Genomic DNA, 13,729 nt, shown 5'->3' on the forward strand with positions numbered 1-13,729 from the left:
CTAATCTTAAAGTAAAGTAATACCACTCTTCACTGATGTAACTTATTTCAGCTTCTTTTGGAGCTTGTAACATTTTCTGGCACCAGCTGACTAAACTTACAGTACAGATTGTCTACAAAGGTCCGTGCTTGGGAGACAGTTTTTCCTGAGTGTTTCAGTTAACTGTTTTTAGGGAACGTCAGACTTAATGTATGGAACTTCTGTTTTAGTTTGGAAACATGATTCCGTCTACGTGCTTCTAATACTGCAAAAAAGTCTCCTAACTACTACTGCTTGCAAACTGTAAAATAAGAGTACTAATGTATGTCCATTTTGTGGGGAAAGCTGTCACTTAATCCTCTTGAAATGAGTGGACGGGTTATGAAATGTAGGATGATGTGATTCTTACCATTATTATATCCCTAGAAAAACGAAAGCGTGTTGGCCTCTGTCAGATGGTATCTTCCAGATTAATGCTTAGGAAGTCATTCTCCTCCAAGCGAGCATGGAGCAGTGGCAGCTTGTTTGGCCAGGTTGCATTCAGTCATTCTGGCGGTATCTGTCGTAGGGTTCATAGGTTGATCGGAGCTATGTATCTTGCATGCAGTTTTTGTGGAACATGCAGTAATCTTTGGCATTTATTCATTTGCATAATTGATACTGCCTTTGCTCTTGGCAGCTCCTGTGCATTTCCTGAGCTTTCATATCTGTCACATCCTGAAGTCCTTAATTACTGAAATACTAGAGTGCTGCTTTTTACAAGCCTGAGGCTACTAACATGCTCATTCATCTCAGTTTCTGCTTTTGTTGTTGCTGTGTGTACTACTTCTCCATGAAAATTTCTGAAAAAAATTGCTCTCCCCCAAAACTGCAAGGTCTTGCTTTTCCAGGTGACATGCTATTTTAATGTTCCCCTCATGGGTACCAAACCTGTTTTAACTCACTTTTCAGACCCTAGCACTAAAGCAAGGTTTACAGTAATAACTTATTTTGCTAGTAGCATAAATCTTTGGTGCTTTTGACTGATTTTGGAAGTTCTGAGCAGTCCAGTTTTGTGTTTTAAAATGCAGTTGTTTCAAACCTGTAGCTGCCGTTTGCCAGTAAATAATTTATTTTGTCTGGAGACTGATTTTAGCTTTACCTTCAGAAGAGTTTTGCCAAGGCAATATGCTGGGAGGAATCTGCTTGTGTAGCTGTGCCACTATTCACAGTCTGGCAAGTTTCCCCTACTTTACTCTAGACCTAAATTTATTGTGTACCTGTTCTGTATCAGGGAAGTGGTCTGTTGGTAGACAAAGGGGAGTGTTATTTCTGACGTTTCGGAGAAAAAATTGCAATAATTGATAGAAAGTGGGGTGGGGAGTTCGGTGAAAGGATGATCAGAATTGGTTGGGATGAGCAAGTGATGGACTACTCATAGTAGATAGTAGGATTATGGTGACTAATAGAACAGAAGAATTGGAGAGTCAGGGACATTCAGATAAGAACATGGGATAGATTTTCATAACCTGAATTAGATTTTAAGCAGACGTAAGAACATTTAAAAAATAAAAAATGTTATGTTACTATTTCATGTATGTATCGTCACCAAGTTAATTATGTTTTATTAAATATGGCTGAAATCATTAAGGCCTTGGTAAGAAGTTCAGCACCGTCAAATTCCAATTGCTTCGATGGGATTTGAGGCCACTGGGTTATCTTGCAGAGTGCTGTGTTTGGATAGGATTGAGAAACAACATAAGTTGACATCAAAGCTGCAGAGCGCCAGATTAGTTAGGTATGGCTCTACTATGTGCTGCCTTTTGTAGTGGTTTTACTCGTGCCAGACTTTACAGTCAGTGTATTCTAAAATGAAAAAACGCTTGTATATACATTAAATAATGATGATAAAGTAAGTAAAAACCAGCACATAATGCTTCACTTCAAAATATTCTCATAGTTGCATCTTACATAAATAGCTTTCTGTTGTGTTTTGAGATCTTTTTCTGTTTGTGTTTGTGTTCTCTCCTCTCTCTCCACCTTCACCCCAGCCTAACATCTCCAGGGGACTGACTTAGGAAAACTTGGTGTGAATTCCATGTCTACACACATTTGGATTTCTTTTCCGTTGCAATTTAAATCCTAATTGCCTGCTTTTGTAGTAATTATTTTGGGGTTAATTACAGTGTTTTTCTGAGTTTTTTTTCTTTCCATTTTTGCTTTTCTTACTTCCTAATAGCTATGTTTGATGTTAATGAAGTTTAATTTTTTTCTTTTTTAATCTAGGAATATGGTGGAAAAATGACATAACTTGCCACAGGACTGTTTTTGTTAAATATATTGCAAACTTTTATTGGCATGTTTTACCTTTTTTAAAGGAAATTCAGTCAGCATTATTTAGTGTTTTTAAAGTAAAACAGCATAATCATTGATAGATCCTGGAGTGTGAGCTTAAGTACTCAGGATTGTTTCCAGCTTTTCCATTGTTTTGAGACCAGCTGAAGCCTAAGCTTCTCGTCTGATAAGAAAGGGGGAAATGTTTGTTTTTGTGAAGTCTTCTGAGACCTTTGTTTGAAAAACACTGTCAAGATGAGTCCAAAGTATTAATTTACTTTTTTCTCTGAAAGTTTTCTGCATAAGCTCATCAGTTTTCAAATGCTTAGAACAGATTTGCATCTTTGAGTGAAAAATTATGAATAAATGTCGAAACAGGATTGCATTTCTTAGGTACTCCTAGCACTCTCAAGAGCATCAGAAACCCTCAGATGTCACCATTTGTTATTTGAAAATGAAGAGTGGATTTTTAAAAATTTTAGTACAGAAGCTGTCAGAGAAAATTCCAGACTCCTAAATCACTGCTTAAGTGAGGTGAAAATCTTTGAACAATCAAAGCAACTTTGAATTTCCTACAGTAGAGATTAAAAACAAGAAGTAATTTAGTATTCATTATAGAATCCTCAACAGGTTTTAATACTTGATATGTTTTTTTGCCATTGCAGAATGAGCACAATTTTGTTACTGGCATTTTTTCAATTACCAGGTTGATTTTCATTTTTTGACTTTTCTAAAATACTCACCTTTTAAAGCCAACACTGTGGCCTCAAAAATTATGAAACACTGCAACAGTGGGAACGCTGAAGCTTTGCGTTCCTGGTTTTGACTTGAACATACATTCTTTGTGCTGTAGTTACTGCTTTTTGAAAATAGCGTGCTTAGTTGAATTGCATAAAGCACTGCTTTTTCATAGCAGGTACTTGGTCCTATCTCAACTGGTCCTTAACTGAACCCATTTTAGTAGAGGTAAGAATGTATCTCAGAAATTGTTCACTTGAGCAGTCCCGTTCAGACAATTACAAAGGTAACTAACTCTTAACATTCTTATGTTCATCCGTTAACTAGCAAGAATACCTTAGGTATTTTGAAATCCTACCTAGGTGAAACCAACCTAGTAATATACCATGATAAACTTAAGGTTGAGATCTGTGTGGACCTTTGTGGAAAAGGGACATTTAATACACAAAATATGCCAGTTTTGAAGGAAGGGCGGGTTCAATTTTGTCCTGAGGACAGGAATTAGAATTCAAAGAAAGTCTGTAGTGTTTGTTTTGCTGATAATTACAGCTGTTTGGATTTTTAATAATCAATCTGTTGCATGCAAGAAATATTTTCTTTCCATATGTTTACATGAAAGGAGTTCAAGAATCAACATATTTCAATTAAAATTATTGTTAAAAGTAACTATAGCAATTATGCCATGTCAGGCCATTTTAAACTTCCCATTATAGTTAATTCATGAGGTAGATAAAACATAATCTGATAGCTTTCTGAACAGAAAAAATAATTTATTTGGCTCAAAACCTATTGAGGCATGTAAGCATAATTGCCTAATAATTACAGAGTTTCAAAGGAGGGAAGAAGCTTTTTTAATGCCTTATGAGCATGTTTAATTCCTTAGTATGTTTTGATACCTTTTACTTTAATTTTGAAATTTTGGTTTCCAGTATGTTTTTTTGCAAATGTTATAGCTGTCTTGTTCTTACCCTTAAAATTCTGAAGTGTGCTTGTGGTTAATTATAATTAATCCTTAGTATTAACATAGATGTGCAGAATCAGATCCGTTAAAAGAAGATTGATGATTTATTACCCTAAGTTAACTTAAGGAGAGTTGAGAATATTAGAACTCAAAGTTGGCTTACCATTATATAAGGTATTTAGAAATAATAAAAAAGATTAGATAATAAATTTAATTTTTCTTTGCCTCAAGAAAGACTTCTTTTTAGAAGCTTGAAGATGGTGATCTCAACATAAAACAGCTGCATCTGACTGAGTTTTACTAGTGACGCGTCTGAAGTGTTTAATTATTTCTGGTTCCTAGAAGACCTCACAAGAAGCAGTAAACCTTGGTGGATGAGTGATGCATCTGCTTTTCCAACTTCACTTCCAGTCAATGGCACGTTAAGTAGTCATAATCGACAGAAGAGATCAGTAAGCCTCGAACGGTTTGTGGAAACACTGGTAGTAGCAGACAAAATGATGGTGGGATACCATGGTCGCAAAGACATTGAACACTACATTTTGAGTGTAATGAATATTGTAAGTTTCATCCCTCTCTGTGTTCATATCAATATGTATGTACTGAAATGATTAAGCAACTGTTAAGTATTTCTTTATTGACATGAATAATGCTTTAAAATAATGTATTGGCTTGCAGGAATTGACAGTTGAAATATGGCAAATGTTAGCATCATGGGAAAGATAAGATGCAGTAGCGTTTCTGCCAAGAATTACTCTATGGTCACTTTTAAATTGTTTGTCTTTAATTTTAGATCCATATGATTACATTTAGATTATACAGTTCTATTCTCTTTAAGTCAACAGTCTATATGCTTCTTGTGCTGGATCAGTTATGAAACATGGTATAAACAGTTTTCATTGAAAAGTGTGACCCAAGAAGTTTGTTTTACTGAATGGTCATTTTTGGTCCAAAAATAACTCATTCAGATGGTAATGATAAGTAACATTATGAAATTACACTGAGCAAGAAAATAGGTTAATTTTTAACCATTTAGGAAACAAGTAGTGTTTCTTGTCTGACTTTGTGCCTTTTCTTATTTTCTGGAGGTCAGGTTGCCAAACTTTATCGTGATTCCAGTCTAGGAAACGTTGTGAATATTATAGTGACACGTTTAATTGTCCTCACTGAAGATCAGGTAAGAGCTGTTGGCGCTAAGCTTTATATCCTTGAAATACAATTTACATTATTGTGAAATATAGATTTCATTTATTTATTGCTTGAAATGGCTGCATCTGGGTACAAAACCTATCTTGTAATCTTTCACTACTTTAATCAAGATGAAACCGTTCAAAGGAATATTCCTCTTGTATCATCTCAAAGATATCTGTTCTTTACTTCAGGTGAATATTAGTAAACCTTCGGGGATGTCAATTTTATTTTTAGATCTATATTTTGATATTCTGATTTTTTTGCATTGACATAATCATTAATAAAGTTGGAGCAGAAAGAATGCCTGTTCAGTAATACACAGCTGAACTTGGGGTCAGATTTTACAGAGATAAAATTTGGCAAGAAGAGTTTATTCCTAGAAACCACTGCTTCTAATTATAGTCCCATTTTAGTCTTCAAAAGGCTTAACAACTGACCTTAGTAATTTGTTTGGAACATTTCTGGTATGCATGTTGTATTGCAGCCAAACTTGGAGATAAACCACCATGCAGACAAGTCCCTCGATAGCTTCTGTAAGTGGCAGAAATCCATTCTCTCCCACCAAAGTGATGGAAACACCATTCCAGAAAATGGGATTGCCCACCATGATAATGCGGTTCTTATTACTAGGTATGGTCATTATAAGTATTGTGTTTATTTTACTTTCTTTCTGTAGCTTTCTTGTTCTTGCCTTATATATATATATACATAGGCTAGTTTTAAAGTAATATAATTGGTAGGTAATCTTAAGAGGAGGAAAATTAATAGATGGCTTATCTTAAATATATCAGACTATTAAACTACAGAATAAGAATTTGGAAAAGTAAGATCTGCACATTACTTGCTTCTGCTGTTATTTTCACTTCGTAATTGCCAATGCAAAGTATTCCAATAGAACAGATGGATCCTATTCAACGCTTTATACTTTTATAATTGAAAAAAGTTCATAAGATTATGGAGAACAAAACAACATGGAAAATATTTTGTTAACCATATATAATGTTTTTTATAAGAATTTCAAGCCAGAACCTCAACTACTGTAATAGTATTTCTGCTGAAAAACAGGTTCTTGAAGATTCAGGCAATGTAAGAACCTGCTTTGTAGCTGTTTTGATTTATTATGCCTAATTAGGATGAGAACTGACAGTTTTAATAGGTAGTTTCAAAGCCTGCATATGTGCCCGTTCGTTTGCTTGTATTCCAAATTCAACAAAGCTTGCACTGTAATCTTGCAATCCTGATAAACCTATTCCTGTTTGTGCTTTGTGATTACAGAGAGGCAACTGTACTTTTTTAATAGGAGATCAGTTTCTGTGTTGTTTTAAAGGATGCTATTTATTATTTTCTATTTTGTTTAAGTAGCAGCAGGTGCAGCAGTACTAATTCGGATTAGGATCTTTTTATTATAGTTTTGGCTTTCCAGGACAAATTCTGTACTGCTTTGTATGGGACCTATTTGTGGAATCATTGTGTTCACTGCAGAAGTTTTTAAATAGTGATTAAAGTGGTGGGTCTTTTCTGGAGTTCTGCATAAAAGGTGTAAAAGTGGCTGTTTTTTTTGGGGGGATGGGTGGTTTTTGATGATTTTGTTTTGTTTAAGGAACAATTATTTTTTTAGAAGAAAGAAGAGCTAATGAATGTGTTGCGTGTATTTTTGCATTTGTATTTCAAATGTAATTGTTACCTGTGGTCATTATTACTACATAGTAAGAGAATGATTAAATGCCAGAGTAATTTAGAGAGCTGTTATAGTCCAAGTTGTTTAAAAAAATAATATTAAAGTCCCTAATACAAATAAATGGAATGAAATTAAAAAATAAAATACGGTTACGTTTTAAGATCTTGATTTTTCACAAAGGCCTTCGTTTATTTTTTTGCATATAAGTAGTTCCTTCACCAGGGCTGCTCACATGTAAAATTAAATACATCTTTACAGCTGGGCTGCACATCAAGCTTTTACTGGTATAATTTAGGCAGTGAGTGAAAAAGTGTAATCTGTAGGTGGTATGGTTGTGTGGGCTGAAGCCCCCCAATGCGTATGTACAAGCTGCGTTGGCAACACTGTATTTTTACTGTTATGGCTGAATAACTTGACGTTTTGTTAGTGTTATTCTGGCATTGCAAAGCGCGTTTGTTTATTTTCTTTCACTTCTTGTGCTTCAATCTGTTTTATTACTGTATATTCATTACTGACTTCCCTGTTCTGGTAGGATGTTGCCTGCACAGTTAGGAACAATTCTGTGTTCCAGACGAAGGCTTAAGTCAGTGCTAACTTGCAGGCCTTTAGCTGCAAAAGGAGCAATTTTTTCAGAGCACATGAATAATACCCATTAAAAATTAAGCTTTTTTCAGCAAGAAGTAGTAAATATTAAGGACTTATTTTATTCATTATGGGGGCTTAGTAGTTGTATAAATATGCTGCAGAGCTTCTTTAGGACTTGTGTATACTGTCTTTTAAAAAGGACATAAGAGCTGTAAAAATAACTTCCGAGTTTACTTCTGAGAAGTTTACACTTTTAGGTATGTATATATATATATATTACTTAAATCAACAAAGTGCCTCAGTATAGTACCTGCAGGCTAGCAATACCTACCTTTATAAATCATGGCTGAACTTCTAAGTTCAGTTATATATGCTTTCATGATAGAATGCCTGTATTCATTTATTTACTTTAATAATTGTAATTTCTAAAAATAATCCCAAAGGCTACACTAATCAGTTTGAGTGGATCAATCAGGCTTTTGCTAAAACTGCTAGCTATCCTGGCTCTTACTAATAAAATGTATCAGCATATGCAAAGAATGGATTTTTCTTTTTTTTAGGTTGGAATGAGTAAAGATGAATTTATATTAATATAAACATGTAAATCCATTAACTTTAAATAATTGTAAATTAATTACTGAAATGGTAACATACTTGTTTTCATTCTGTTGTCTATCTCTCACCTCATGAACCATAGTTAATGCATTATATGTGAAAGAGAAGGGTATAGCTCCAGGGCTTTAAACTCCTAACATGTTGGAGAGGTTTTTAATAACATCTTCTACCTGAAGGAATTTGAACCTGTGCTACCAAATATTAAGTTATGTTTTAGCCACTGTAATAGTGTTTTGAAAGCAGTTTCCTGACTGTCCCACTGATGCTGCTCTGCTTTGCATGGGGTAATTGCATTTTAATTGAGTTTGACACTGGAACCATTTTTGGTCATTGTGTGTATTACTATTTTATGGAAAGTAGGGAAGCTTCAGTTCAGCATTATGAATAGTTTTTTTGTGGATCAAAACCAGATTTTTCAGATAGTAATTGATGTATTGGAAAATACTACCTAGCCCTAGCTGAGTATTTAAGTTTGCAACTAACAACAATCTTTATCTGAAAAGCGGGACAAAGTTGTTAAGAAAAGAAGTCGTTATCATCATCTGTGCAAATGAAGACAGTACCTCAGCTCTTCTTAGCAAGAGGTGGCTTTCCTCCATGGTGCTTTCAAAGGCAGCATGCTCTGATCTGGGAAAAAAAAAACAAACGCAACAGTATTAACGGTGCTGATTCCCAAGGGGTGACTACTTGACCAACGTAGACAGACTTTTGTACCCTAAACTAGCTGTATGCTAAAACCAGGTAGTCTCACTGGCACGGAGGTATGGCAAGCTAATCTAATTAAAGTCTCATGAAGATGTTACCATGCCTGCTAAGCTACTGGGCTTCGCTGTTCTGGTCCCGCAGGCACCTTGCGGTCTGCAGAGCGCTTATTTTACTAAGTGGGTAGGGAATTGCACAAAACTTCTTAACTGATAATAAAAAATGAGGCAGGTAAGAGACTGGTCCAAGTAAGATCCCGATTCCCAGTCAGGAGAGCAAAATGAAATTTTTTCATATTACAAATTAGTAGAAGTGGGAGAAAATCTTGTATGATTCTCTTATCTTAAGTTTTTAAGTAGACAAAAAGTAGTCTTTGCTTTTGGTTCCTGTATTCCTGCATCGTGGATGTGGTAATCTTACATTTTAGTACAATGTCAGATTCTCAGATTTGTTATTTTAAGACTCAATGTAGATTTTGGGAGTCTCTGTGTATTCTTCCTTGTGCATCCTACCCCCAGCGTAGAAGTATCTGTTTCCCTTTTTGAAGTTAGTTCTTGTTTATTTGCTGATTTTTTTTTTTTTTTTTTTTTTTTTGGTATCCTTCATTGGTAGCCTGCTTCCTCTTTTATTTCTTCAGAAACTCCCTAAGAAATAGAGTATCCACAGTTTACCTTAAAAAGACAAAACTTCTGAGGTCAGAATGTACACTGTGGTATTGTTACTTACTTTTGAAGAACACTCAACCCAGCTTCCCTTCCATTTCAATCAGTTGCTTCCTCCTCTTGATCTTACAGATCGTAAAGTAGGAATTACAGAATTCTTCAGCAATAACCGGGTTAACTTGCAAGAATATACATTATGAAAAAAACCTTTTCCTTGTCCTGCGCACATACACAGAAGAGTAAGGGCCAGAGGGTTGCATTCTAGGTTATACTTTGTAGCAGGGGTGGAGGAGAAGATGGCAAAATTTAAAAAATGTCTTTTTTTTTTTCTTTTACACCCTGAGAGTTCTCTAGTACTAATTTGTATATAGCTCAAGATAGTTAGTTTGATTTGTCCTGGTAATAAATAGTTGTTTTTCCAAATGACATGTGTGACCGACTCTAAACTTTGCAGCAATGAAGTCTTTTTCTGCTGGGAGTGAAGATCCAGAGCTATTAATTTGCCTCCTGGTGTGTCAGTAGATGAAGTAAAAGGTGTACAAAACAGCCCATGGAGAGGAAAGTTTCCGGGAGAGGCTGAGATGCCTCTGTGTTTGTATCTCTACAAGCACAAAACTTGGTCTTTGAGATACAAATGTTTTAAACAGAGAAACATTTGAAACCTTGCTCACTTAAAGATATAGTACTTCTCAAAAGTTTGTTTGAAATGTCATCTCCTATTGGTAGCATTACATACCAAGAGTTTGTTTTACGTTTTTTACAAAGAAAACAAAATCCACTATGCTTGACAAAAGCATTAAGATCTCTTTGATGCAGCTACAGTGCTTTTATAGGAATGTGAGTGATCCCATGCAAAAGACTTCATAAAGTTTTACTTTTGAGGCTGTAAACCTCCATTTCCCCCCCCCCCCCCATACACTTTTAGAGACGCACTTATGTACATACAGCTTCTGAAATTAATAACTTACAATATCTTGAACTACAAAAATCTTTTACTTGGCTTGGAGTCCACTTGAGTTGGTTTTACGAGTGGTTTACTGCTTTAGCAGCAATTTATTCTGCAGTCCCGCTGAACTGATGTACTCTGTTGGAGTAAAGAATCCTGAATTGAGTAAAGAATTTGGGCCACAAGCTTTTCTTATTGATTAAGCTAAATGCACCTCAATTTGTAGGATAGACTGGTGTCAGTAAAAATGTTCAGTACCACAGGTGGTATAATTTTTCTCTTTGGGCTTTAGATGGGCTTGTACATGTTAATTTTTGTGAGACAGTGGATGAGGTCTGTCTTAGTACAGACTCTTGTATTTTTGCCAGGTACCACTGTACTTGTAATTCAGTAAGTGTATTGCTAAGCAGTGTGGTATGGCTGCTGTTAGCCTTAACCCTGGTATTAGTATGCAACATGTCTAGCAACACTGCTGAAGCCCATATGGGAGTCATTAGCATTATTACACAATTGGTTGGTTTTTCAAATCTTTCAAGGAGAGAGATTTTACGTGATTATTGTGTATGTACAAGACTAACTTCGCAGTGCTTCAGTTAGTCATTCCCTCATTCATGTGCCCTCATGGACAGGGTATGCTCTCTTTCATTTGTCTGCGGGATAGCATCCCCTGTGCAGGCCAGTGCCACTGGTTTTTCCAAGGGGGCAGAAGGTACATGTATATGGCAGCAATCCTAAACTCCTGTAAATCCTGTGGTTCATAACCTAAAGAATTGCAATGTTTCTGGCATTGCTGTAGATACTCGACATGGGCAAAAAGTTTCTTGTTTCGTTTTGCGTACTTGCATAGAGCTGGCCACAATCATGCCCCCCCCCCCCCTTTTTTTTTTTTTTTTAATAACATTAAGGGGGTTTAGGCAGCTGGGGAAGATTTGGTAGTTGCATTGTCCTGATAGCAGTCCTAAAACGAAATGTATTTTATGGACACAGTTGCACTTTTGCCTGTCAGTTGCTTATAGGTTAGTGAAATACTTCTATTCTGTAATAACAAGTAACATTCCACTGTCAGGTTCTGTACTAGTTAAGGCATTTGGTAGTGAGGTAGGGCCAGCCAGGACTCTGCACATTCCTTTCCTCCTGCAGGTCCAAGATTGTTATGCTGCTTTTCTGAGGCACTTTTCCACTTTTTTCTTGGCTTTAACTTGTTGCAAAGGCACTCTCACATTGCTGTCAGGACAGTTTCCTAGCCTTGTCTAATAAATCTAGACATCCAAAGCATTTCTGTTCCCATGAAAGCCTGTCTCCCATCCTCATCCTGCAGTTTCTTCCTCTGTTAATGAGAAGGGCTGCAATTTTAAGAAGTAATACTGATGTCAGTGGTATGTGTTTGCTGCCTTGACTCTTAGTCCATTAAGCGGTTTTCACCCTTGTTTCTTGTACAGCATTTTGACTTGTTCTACTGGAGTTCCTTGTGGTAAATTTAAGCCCCTGACTGTCAGGAGGCTGTTTTCCTTAGTTAATTTTTGTGCAAAAATTGTAAGATTGTCCATTGACTTATTGTCCTGGAGACCACATGTATTGGATATTACTCCTTTGAGAGAGAGGGTTGAAAAGCCGAGTTGCTCTTAATGGCTGTCTCAGCAGATATTTAGAATGCGGGGAGCCCACTTTCCAGATAATAACACTGAATTCCCTATGCCTCTTTGTTTTCAGGGAATTAAAGGGGTGTAAGTTAAAAATCTATCTGCATATTCAAAATGATGTATTTGGAAAAAAAAAAACCCAAACAAACTTGAAATGTGCTAGGGCTCTGCTACAGCAGATTGAGGAAAGTAAGGCATTTGATGTTGTTTGCACGGCGTTTTCCGTAATAGCAATATTTGTACCAGGGTTTCTATACATGACATGTTCCTTACACTCATTTTTAGAGACCTGCTACAGACAGGTACTGACAGAATCAGTATGTTGCTAGGTACTGCTTGGGTACCACAGTGCTTAGGTTCCTACTCTTGTGTCAAAAGAGTTTTGTAGGTCTTCACTACCCTAAGGCATAGTCTTTCAAATGACTACCCTAAGATTGACAAAAGCGAAGTTGTGTCTGAGAGATGCAGCATAACAACAGTGAGGCACTACAGCAATAGGGAAGAAGATTAAATAGTTGGGAATTAATTAAATCAGTTGGCATATTACATAATTTATGTGACAGTTATAGACTTACTTGTTGGGTAGGTTTTTTTGTTCCCTGGCCCCACATTAACAGAATAAGGCCTGAAATGTTCAAGTTTCCACTCTTGGCTGTGATGTTTTGGGGAGAGGAGGTTAGTGTAAATTGTATCTTTAAATTTTACTCCTAGATTTTGTAGGTGAAAGGAATCAAATAGACTCTGCGGGATTTGAGGGAACTGACATGGAACAATAAAGTAGCTAGAATGTGAATCTGAAAAACTGCTTATTGCATGGCAAATGTCAACCAGCGGGTGATTTGCAGCTAATTAACAAGCACACTGTGTGAGCGGAATGTTTTCTAATCAATAAAAAGGCTATTATTTTTAATTTCTGATGCTGTTAGTTGAATCTTAGTTTACAGTTGGTTAGTTAGAAGATGTGTATTCTGATTTAGTTTGTAAAATTTGATTCTGTGAGGGTGGAAGGGTGGAAAAGGTATAAGGTATACCCAAAGTTTGCCTAATCCATTCCAGATGGACAAAATGTGTTCAAAACGTGTTTTATTTGATACCAAATCCAGGAGAGTGACCGGTGTCATGGAGTAAAGCTCAGACTTTCATGCTCTGACTAGAGACTTTCAGTCTGAAAGCTGTTTTCTTTTTTTTTTTTTAAACTTTTTTTTTGGTAGATTGATTGAAATACTTGATACTGACTAAAAAGACAAATAACATTCTCCTATCTCAATTGAAGACAGAAATTCTGAGTGTAATCCCACAAACATCTCTTAAGATGGGCTCACTGGGTGGAACTGGTTACACACCTACTGATTTCCTGAACTGGAAAACTTGAGATTATCTACCAGTACGCAACGTGGGCAGTGCAACTCCTTACTGCCCCAGTTAAAGTCTTTCTCCAAATGAAACCTTTGGTAATTAAAAATCCATTGAGATAAATCCATAAAATATCAAACTACATTTGCTGTTGATAGTAATAGTACATTAATGCCTGCTGTAGCTTACAAATAAAACTCTTCCTTTTACACACTAGACTTACTACAGAAGAAAAAAATCAATGAAAAATACTTTTGTATGCTCTGTTTTTTTCCCCCCATTTTTTTTCTCCAGGCATTTACCTTCTGAGTTGCACAAAGGGTCATAAAACTATTCAAATGATAGTTTTTCCAGGAAATGTTTGGT

General features: G+C 36.0%; 1 protein-coding gene across 1 annotated transcript in view; it reads left to right on the forward strand.

Moving 5' to 3' along the window:
• ADAMTS6 (ADAM metallopeptidase with thrombospondin type 1 motif 6) overlaps window positions 1-13,729 on the forward strand; it is a gene marked incomplete at both ends in the record, with an annotated part of 155,581 nt that overhangs the window by 9,919 nt on the left and 131,933 nt on the right. Inside the window, 3 exons of the mRNA XM_082497197.1 lie at window positions 4,337-4,551; window positions 5,085-5,168; window positions 5,667-5,812. Of these exons, the coding sequence (XP_082353323.1) occupies window positions 4,337-4,551; window positions 5,085-5,168; window positions 5,667-5,812 (445 nt within the window). The remainder of the gene's footprint in view (window positions 1-4,336; window positions 4,552-5,084; window positions 5,169-5,666; window positions 5,813-13,729) is intronic.

Source organism: Vanellus vanellus (genome assembly GCF_965231255.1).
Source record: "Vanellus vanellus genome assembly, chromosome: Z".
Lineage (NCBI taxonomy): Eukaryota > Metazoa > Chordata > Aves > Charadriiformes > Charadriidae > Vanellus > Vanellus vanellus.